Consider the following 10,415-nt stretch of genomic DNA (forward strand, 5'->3'; position numbering starts at 1 on the left):
GAAAAAATCTTTGCAACAAGTTTCTTTTATAAAGGTCTGATATTTAAGATGTATAGGGGATTAATTCAAATATATAAGAATAAGGCTATTCCCCAATAGATAAATGACAAAAATATGAACAAGCAGTTCTTAAGGGAAGAAATGCAAGTTTCCAATAGCTATAGGAGCAAATGCACCAAATCACAAATAATTAGAGAAATGCAAATTAAGAAAAACTTGTTCTATCTTATATCCATCAGATTGGCAAAGATGATATAAAAAGGAAATGACATTTGTTGAAGAGGGGAATATGTCATCAGTACAAGTATACTAATGAACTATTTTTAACTGTGAAATGGTACAAGTATTCCAAAAGTAATTTATAATTATATTCTGCAAAATCACTAATCTCACTATCAATACCAACACTAGACACACATCCCAAAGAGATCAAGCAAGATCTATGATTTATAGCAGTACTTGTAACAAACCACTAGAAATTAAGGAAATGCCCATCAACTGGGGAAACAGCTGAACAAATTATGGCATATGAATATAATGCATTATTTTGTTTTAAGAAATGATGAAAGGAACAAATTCAGAGAAAGCTGAGGACTTATATGAATTGGTGAAGCGTGAGGACAATTTATTCAATGATCATAAAAATTTTAAAGACAAGGAACTTTGAAAGAAAGGAACTATGATAAATGAAATGACTATCATTAGAGAAGACTAATGATCAGACAACCTTTTTCTTCAAGGAGATAAACTGGAAACATACTAAAAGACATATCTATGTGTGGATATTATTTTATTCTTTTACTTGACTATACTCATTATTATAAGGGAAGTTTTTTTTTTTTCAGATTGAGAGACAGGAATTTGAGACATTTTGGGGACAAGGGGCAGTGATGACAAAAGAAAAAGAGTCATTGAAGTATTTTTAAAATGCACATGAAATAAAAGAATTTTAAAGGGAGTCATATGTAAGCCGGGCAAATTTTAAACTAACAAACTGAATTAATACTCTTTTTTAAAATGTTATATATAATAGATATCCATAGTTTCACAAGCAATTCTCTCTATTCTTTATATATGGGAAATCTGTGGGTTATTTATCAAATTTGAAATATTAACAAAATAAAAATGGTATTCTTTATTATCAAGAATGGTTTTCTAGGAAAGCAGAAAAGAAAGGATACAGGGGAAAATTAGGCAATATAAAAACAAAAGATATCAATAAAAATCTATCAAGAATAAATCTTTTCATTTTCTGAAGCAACTGAGGCATAGGAAGGTTTCCTGATTTATTTCTATTAAAAAAAAAAACATAGATAGTAGAAAACAGAGCCAAGATTTAAAACCACATATACTTTGATCCATCCACCTTTTTCAAGAAGAGATATTTTTGAGTGCCATACGAAAGAAAAATGCTCTTGTTTCTCTTGATTTACCCATATCCTACCCAACCTCCATCTCCTGGCTTAAGTCTTATCTCCTTTTCCTATTCTATCATAAATATTTAAAATATGACACCCATTTGAATTCAACCAAACACACTCCTATACTGCTAATTATTAGCCTTAAATCCTGAATGATTGAAACTAGGGACTTCTCTATTTCTTTTCTCTCCATGATGCCCTGCGGGATGGACACATGAATCACATTTGATAAGTTGCTTGTAGAATTTAGTATCCTAGTGCCACTTCTTGTTTTTCTGAAAGATTAAATTGTAGAGCCAACAGTCCTACAGTCAGTCAGAAAATCTTGGTTTAGCTACTTATTTACTATCTGTTTGAATTTGAGTAAGTTACTTGATTACTATGGGCCCTAGTTTCATTAGCTACAAAATAAATCTGAATGTGGAATCAAATCTATGTTTTGTCATATATTACTTTGGGCAAGCCACTTAATCTAGGGCCCTGTTTATTTGTAAAATGAGAGAAGTGGAAGATTGAATGTTTAATGCATCTTAAGTAAACTTCACATCTCCTCCAAATACCTAACACAATCCTCTAGTATTTCATGAAATTATGTTGATTTAAAATTAAAAGGGGGGGGGAGAGGCAAAGTAGGCATCATACTTCCCCCAAATACCTAAAGTAAGTTTCTGGTATTTCATAAAATTTTGTTGATTTAAAATTAAAAGAAGGGCAGCAGGAACTTGATTCAGATAACTACTCTCTGATCCTATAGCAAAATAATTTCTATGTTATTTTGTAGCCCTAAATCTTAAAAATCCACAACCTCTCCTTACTCAACACACCATCAAAAAATTGCTCTAGATGTGTACCATCATGTTAATTGGGTCCACCACAAAAACCAAATCTAAGAACCTGGGTTCAATTCCTACCTTTGACTCTTATCTCCCTGATTCTCAAGTTCATCATCTGGAAAAAAATTAAAGTTGGACTATATGTTTGACTTTAGCTCTTTATGATCCTATGATCTAATTGCAAATGGTCACTAAATGATTTGTGGCAAAACTTACCATTCAATTCCTCCTGGTCAAACTTTCCCTTATTGCTTCTTTTACTCCCTCCTCCGAGTAGCTATTATTAGCTTCTATTTTACTGAGAAAATGGAAGTCACTGTCCATGAGCTTTTCCCCATTCCATATGTCACAATTCCTCTACTTAGCACCACCCATCCATTGCTACTTTACTGTCTGGAAGGAAAAGGATTCTATTATTGCCAGCCTTACTATCTTGAGCTCATCTCTGGGAGCTTGCTTTCTAATCTTTGAATTCTTCTAGTCAAATAAATAGCTCTTGTCTACAATACAAACATGCTCAGGTCTATTCCATCTGTTTAAAAAAAAAAACACAGAAAAACTCTTTATTTGATTCCACCATCCCCTCAAACTATCATGCTATATCCCTCTTCTCTTAGAAAGCAATACTTGCTATTTGTTGTCTCTTCTCTATCACCCATCTTCCTCACTCCTTTGCAATCTCTCTTAACAGTTCCCCAAATCAACTGAAAATGTTCAAGCTGAAGCTAACAACAATAGCTTAGCTGCTAAGTCAGACATCTTTTTCTTAGTCTTTACTCTCTTTTGGCAATTTTTGAAACTCCTGATCTTCCTCACCACTCCCTCCTTCTGGATGCTTTTTTGTCTATCTTCTTGTGTGACACCATTCCCTTTCTGCTTTTCCTTTGACCCATCTGACTTTACATCTGTAAATTATCATGGCTCTTGTTCTGACTCTTAGGACAGGTCTCCCCCAGAACTCTGTTCTGTATTCTCTTATCTCTTATTCCTAAACAAATTTTTCTGGGAACATCTTTAGGTTCCATGGGATCAAATCTAAGTCATCAAACCTAACCTTACTCTCAAACTCTAATCATGTATTATCACTGCTGGACATTTCTTCCTGGATATATTGTAGTCAATTCAAGACTTAGCATAATCAAAATGAAACTTGGAATTGACATCCCTTAGACCTGGGCTCTTCTATTGAGGGAATCATCACTCATCTTCCAGGTTAGTAATCTTAGAATCATCTTTTGACACACACACACACACACACACACACACTCACTCTCTCTCTCTCTCTCTCCCCTTTCCTCCCTCCTTCTCTCCTTCCCGCCCTCCCCCTCCCTCTCCCCTTTCCATTTCCAACTAGTTTCAAGTTTTATTGATTCTACCTACACAATAAATTTTTCCCACTTTGTTTATTCACACACCACCACCCTATTTCAAGCCCTCATTACTTAGGATCATAGATTTAAAACTGAAAGGGACTTTAGAGTCCATCCAATCCACTCCCCCAACCCCATCCCTACCTTTCTGCAGTTGAGAGAGAAGCCAAATGATATGCCAGGATCACATGTCTAATAAGTATTTATATCACTGAACCCAAGTCTCTTTCACTTATGCTATGCAAATTAAACATGGTGTCTCTTTTTAATCCATATTCCACAATGATGCCAAAATAAATATTCTTAAATTAGCATATAACTAGCTCATTCAAAAGTTGGTTCACTAGGACCTATGCCCTAGAAAACAAATTCCATAATTTGGTATCTTAGACCTTCCACAATCTGTTTCCCACCTACCTTTCTGACTTTATTTCATATTATGTCCTCATCAGAAATGCTGTGATCCAGTCAATTTTTTCTAATGCCATTCTTTTAACCCTATGTTCCACCTCCTTCCTCTGTCCATTCAAAGAAATCATTCTTCATGCTTGGAAAACACTACCATTTTTTACCTTTGCCTCTCAGTATTCCTTTTTTCTTCCACTGAGACTCTACCAGCCTATCCCCATAAACGCTACAGTAATTTTGCTCTTTTCAATTTCTCTTGTTATTCACATCCCTCTATTAAAATGTTAAGTTCCTTCTGGGCAAGGACTATATATTCACTTTGTCTTTTCTGCCTCAGAGTTTAGCAAATTGCTCAGCATACAGTGGGCACATAAATAAAGAAGCTTAAGCCAATGAAAAGCAGTAAGGGAGATTTTTTAAGTCTTAAGGGAAATACTTCAATAGCAGGTGAGGCCAAAAGTTCTTTTTCTAAAATTTTTAATAACTTTTTTATTTTTTTCAAAATACATGCAAACATAGTTTTCAACATTCACTCTTGTAAAACTTTGTGTTTCAAAGTTTTCTCCCCCCACTTCCTCCCACCCTCTTCCCCTAGCCAGCAAGTAATCCAACATAGGTTAAACATGTACAATTCTTCTAAAAACGTATTTCCACATTCATCGTGCTGCACAAGAAAAGATCAGATCAAAAAGGGGGAGGGGGATGAGAAAGGGGAAAAAAAGCAAACAATCACCAAAAAAGCAAAAAAAGTGAAAATACCATGTTGTGATCACATTCAGTCCTCTTTCTGGATGCAGATGGCTTTCTCCATCACCAGTATTGGAAATGATTGGAATTTTGAGGCTGAAAGTTCTTTCTCCAACAGAATAATCACGAAACAGTGTAGATTAAAATGGTGCTTTGAGTTGAGTTCTGAAATAAGTTGGGGATTCTATGTAGTGGAGGAGAGGAGGAAGGAGTGCATGCTGGCAAGGGAGGGGAGAAGCTATAGAAAGGAGATGGTTTAAGGAACTCCAGTGACTCCAGGAACAAATACAAAATCACTTTTCTAGCAGTTAAAGCTCCTTCTCACTTTTCCAGTCACTTTACTCCTTTGTACATATTCTATAAACAGCAAAATTCTTCACATAACAAAATTTATCTCTAATCCTCCTATCTTTGTCCTTCAGACTTAGAATGCTGTATCTCCACCATTTAGGTTCCCTGGATAAATTCCTTCAAGAATCACCTCAATTATCACTAATGTAGGAGACCTTTACCAATTCCACTGAATCATTTGTGCTTTTCCCTCTGAAATCTACCACAATATGTTATCTACTCTATTTTTTTTCTCCGTTAAAATGTTGTTTCCCACATTAGAATGTACATTCCTTGACCCCATGTCTGGAAGGCCTCAATAATTCCTTGTTGGCCAGGTGGCTTTACGGAGATAGAATGTCATGGTTGAGGAAAATGCCAGTTGGTTGGAGGAGGGAATAGCTAAGAGTCTAACTGTGTGACAGGTCTAGAAAAGAAGCCTGCAGAAAAACTGTGGAGAACTCTAAATGCAAAACAGAGAGGAGTTTTGTTTTTTTAATTAAAAGCAACAGAGACCCACTGAAACTTTTTGATGAGCGAAATTTTGTATTTTTTTTTGAAATTTTGTATTATTTAAAAATATATATTTGAGAAGGTTCTGGTGAAATGGAATAAATGCTGGCTTTGTAACCTGATGACCTGGGTTCAAATCTCAGTTTTGCTACTCACTGCCTATGACTGCTTGGACAAGTTGTTCAAATTCTCTGGACCTCAATTTTCTTATCTATTAAAGATTTGGTTTAGATCCATTTTGTCAAACTCAAAAAGAAATTGATCCACCAAACTGTACATAATATTTCCTGCAAGGTTAGAAAATCAATTATTAACATTATCTGTGTTTTATTGTATTTTTATTTGTTTTGTCAAATATTTACCAATTGCATTTTAATCTGATACCAGCCTCATTTGGGTGCCCAACTGTGATTTACACGTCTGACACTTCTAAGGCAACAGGTCCCTTTCCAATCAAAATTTGACCCTAATTTGATAATGAATTCCAATACCTCTCAGTTCGTAGATTTAAAACTTATAAACAAAATAGATGAGAAAGAGAAAAAGACAGAGAGATAAAGATAAAGAGAGAGGGAGAGAACGAGAAAGAGAGAGGGACGGAATCGAAAAAAAGGGGGGATGAGAGAGAGAGAGAGAGAGAGAGAGAGAGAGAGAGAGAGAGAGAGATACTGAATTTGTGATTTAATTCTATTTGGAAACTTCCAGATGAAGAAATTCCCTCTTCCAGTTCAGATCAACACCTTCCCTACAACTTGTGTTCTTAAGAGTTACCTAGAACAAGAGGTTAACTGACTTAGCCAGAATTAACAAAAAATGTATCAGGATGGATTTGGATAGATAAATAGATAGATATAGATATGAACTGAATTTGTGATTTAATTCTATTTGGAAACTGCCAGATGAAGAAACTCTCTCTGTCAGTTCAGAACAGCACCTTCCCTACAATTCATATTCTTAAGAGTTGCTTAGTACAAGAAAAGGTTAACTGACATTCAGAATCAAAAAAAAAAAATATATCTATCAGGAATGGATTTGAGATAGACAGACACTCAGACAAACAGATAGATAGATATGGACTAAATTTGTGATTTAATTCTATTTGGAAACTGCCAGATCAAGAAACTCTTGTCTATCAATTCAGATCAGCATCTTTCCTACAACTTATATTCTTAAGAGCTACCTAGAACAAGAAGAGGTTAAATGACTTACCCAGAATCAATTAAAAATGTGTTAGGGATGGACTTGGGATTTCATTGTGCACACACACACATACACATATGCATATACAAAGAAAGTTTAGGAATAATTATGTATATATATAATACAGACACATATATGGATACACAAAAATTATTCAATTCAAAAAAAGCAGGCTCTAATTGTTAACTTTGTTTCCAGTTTTAGATCCAAATTTACCCATGGTGTGACAAGCAATGGCACTGTTCTGATCCAGCTGTCTCTCTCACACTTGCACACACGTTTCCCAAGGCAGCATCCCTGCCCTCACATGGGACTGCAGCAGCAGCCTGGGCCCCACAGGGGGAAATGCTTAACAGAGAAAAGTAAAGTATGGTGGTGTCTGGAAGGGAGAGAGGAAGGGAGGGCGAAAAGGGAGCCAGAGAGTAAAGTACCTCAGCAGGGGAGAGAAGAAAGAATTGATGAACCAAGTGGGAAGGGGGGAGGGAAAGAAAAAGCTTCAATTTCAACCAGAGAGAGAAAGCGCGAAATTGAGGGCGGGAAAGAGAGCTTGCAGGCACCGTCCTTTCCTTACTCTAAGTCTCGGGCTCCAGCCTCAGATGCTGGGTTGCACGGTCCAGCCTTCCATGTTAACTCTGCCTCTTCTGCAACGAGCCTTGGCAAAGCGTCTCCCCGAGGGCTCGGGCCCAGCCTGACACGCACCAAAGTGGGTACATACGGGTCTGTCACACAAGAGACGAGGAGGAGGAGGAGGAGAAAAAGGAGAAGGAGGAGGAGGAGAAAAAGGAGGAGGAGGAGAAGGTAGAGGAGGGCGCAGCTGATTTTTAAACATGGCTTTTCCCCTGCTCGAACCTGGGAGCCAACCCCGAACGCAGAGCGGGCGGCTGGGGGCGCAGGGAGGAAAGGACCGCACATCTGGAGGGACTTAATCCTCCCCTCCCTCCCGCCCCCCACATCTGGGTCTTGCTTTTTTTTTTTTGTTTGCATTTGTTTCTCTCTCAGTCTTCTCTCCGCCTTCCCCCACCCCATCCATATCAACCACAAGCTGGTAGTTTGCAAAGGAGAGTTAGGAAGCGGGGAGAAGATGGTAAGAGATCTCCCCATAGGTTTTAGGGTTGTCTGGGTGGGGAAAAAAACAAAAACCTCCTCCCCCACCGTGCAGAGAAAGTGCCGAGAAGATGGGAGGAGAAGAGACAGAGGAGAAAGAGGAAGGAGGGAGCAGAAGGATGGAGATCTGCAACAGGCGGAGGCACAAACGTGGACCCCACAATCCCGAGCTGTTGTAGTCAAGCGCATTGGCGACAGCTTAATGTGTAGACACACAACCATTTATCTCAGCGCCGGAATTCGGGAGCCCATTGCCAAGCTCTAAAAAAGAGCCTTTGGAAATCATCTCAGGGCTACAAGGCTTACCTTTCTCTTCGGCATAATGTCCCCTATGTGGGCTGCAAAAAAGTAAAGCAATGGAGCTGGAAGTGCTGCTGCTGCGGCGGCGGCGTAGGCTGCACAAGAGTAGGGCACTCAGGCGGCGGCAACCAGCAACGGGGACTCTCGGGTGACCCACACCGACCGACCGACCGCAGCTCCCACCCAGTCACTAGCACACCCTCACACTCGCAACACCTCCAATAACGCTACAAGCCCGCCAGCCACTCGCTCCCATTGGCTACTGCCGCGTTCTAAATTCCAGGACGGGGAACGCCCACCTCCGCGGAGAGCTCCGAGCTGTTGTACTCTCTAGGCTAAGGCTGGGGCGGTCTACTTGCTACCCAACGCCTGCCCTGGCTACAGAGCATGCCCGGTTCAACTTGTAGCCCCGTACGGAGCATGGAGTTTCACTATGCGGATGCCAGCTTCCCTGGGTTTCAACAGCCTGAAGAGACTGTGGCCATGATGGGGAGGAGTAGAGAGCAAGTATGGAGCAGATTTTAGAATGTAACCATCTATGGGGCAGGCAACAAGTCTTTACAACCCGCATCCCCTGTAGGCAATTCGGCAACAATTATTAAGATCCTGCTACTTTGCAAGATGTTTGATAGATGTGTGATGGAAACCTTAGTTCGAATTTTCACTCTGCTACTGACAAAGTCTGTGACCTTGAAGAAGTCTCCTGGAAAAGTCCTCTGGAAGGAGGGCTGAGAGAGAATTTAGAGACCGAGCTCCTCAATTTGCAAATAAACGAAACAAACAAAAAATTAAGAGTTTATTATGTGCTGAGCTAAACTATGCTAAACGCTGGGAATGCAAATATAAGCAAACTCTCTGCTCTCTTAAACTTTTCATTCTAATTGGTGAAAGCTACACATCAAGGAGGATTGGTGGCCAGAGGGGTATATATTGGGTGGTATTAATTTGACTACTGTTTTTAGAGTCAGAGTTAGGAAGAGATGGGAACTGGGAGTGGGAGGAGGGCAGAGAAATAAGCACAACATCATTGTAGTGATCCGGCAATGCCCAAAGATGGCTGAGAAGTAGTACAGTGTTTCTCTGAGACAGTGAATAACTCAGCTATTCAGTGTTCAGGGCCTTAAAATGGGACTTTGTAGTCGTTAAGTGACTTAACTAAGTATAAAGAACTGAGATGTATTTACATTTCCTCTGACTCCAAATCCAAATCTCTTTCCATTTTACCACAGAACCACGCTGTATCTTCATGATTGTTGTCTATCTTCTGAAGGGAATGACTAGATAATCTCTCAGGCCCTCTCCAGCTTTAAGATCCCACGTGAGAATAAAAGCGATCCATACTTAGAAGCAGAATAAGGAACAGGTTGGGGGTGGGAGCTTGCTTAGAAGAGTGCTAAGGACATTGACAATATTAACTTTTTGAAAAAGTGGGAAATTCTTCGATGTTCCCAACTTTCCATTCTCTGTAATTAGAAGCCTCCTTTTAAAGATCAAATTTAGGCACATATGAACTCTTAGTAAATTATCAATCGATGAATGTAGTGTTATAGAATTTGAATTGGAAAGGACATCAAGGGACATTTTATAATCCAAGACATACTTGAACAGAGACGCCTTCCAAGTTTCTCTTTAGGCATTCCCCCATTCTCTAGCTGATCAATGTCTACTAAAATGTGGTACATCATGACTGGCATATAGATGCTTGTTAACTTATTTCTAACTACTGGTACCTATAATTAAACACAATACTTTACATTCCATCTAGCCAGAAAGAGTAATATATGCAAAGGCTAAATCAAATTTAAGTCTTGTCAAAGGGACATTGTCAGTGCTAACACAAAATTTTCAGTGAGGCAACAAAGGCTCATAATTTCAAGTCGGGAAACATTAAGTACCTACTTTGTGCTAGATCCTGAACTAAATACTAGAAATCCAAAGAAAATTAAAAAAAAAAAAGATCTTGCTCTTAAGGGGCTTACAGAATAATGGAGGCAACAACAAGATATATCCAAGTTATATTAGAGATAATCCACAGAAGGAAAACACTAAGATTTAAGAGGACTGAGGAAAATTTATTTCTTTTCAGAAAGTGGAATTTTCTTTCCTTATAACAAATTAAATTTGTTATGGAGGGTTTACAATTTAAGGATTTAGTAAAAATCCAATGAAGTTCTGTTTAGGGTATACCT

General features: G+C 38.5%; 1 protein-coding gene across 4 annotated transcripts in view; it reads right to left on the bottom strand.

The window, feature by feature from the left end:
- HMGN3 (high mobility group nucleosomal binding domain 3) overlaps nucleotides 1–8,473 on the bottom strand; it is a 68,844-nt gene extending 60,371 nt beyond the window's left edge. The window contains exon 1 of one of the 4 annotated variants that reach the window (XM_051997305.1): nucleotides 8,233–8,473. Coding sequence is in view for 1 of the 4 variants with exons in the window: in XM_051997306.1 (XP_051853266.1) it covers nucleotides 8,233–8,247 (15 nt within the window). In the remaining 3 variants the exon portion in view is untranslated. Of the gene's footprint in view, nucleotides 1–7,393; nucleotides 7,519–8,232 lie in introns of those variants that run through there. The other 3 variants (XM_051997306.1, XM_051997307.1, XM_051997304.1) reach the window with 3 other exon arrangements.
- Nucleotides 8,474–10,415: the final 1,942 nt, after the last annotated feature.

The sequence above is a fragment of the Antechinus flavipes genome, chromosome 4 (assembly GCF_016432865.1).
Source record: "Antechinus flavipes isolate AdamAnt ecotype Samford, QLD, Australia chromosome 4, AdamAnt_v2, whole genome shotgun sequence".
Classification (NCBI taxonomy): Eukaryota; Metazoa; Chordata; class Mammalia; order Dasyuromorphia; family Dasyuridae; genus Antechinus; species Antechinus flavipes.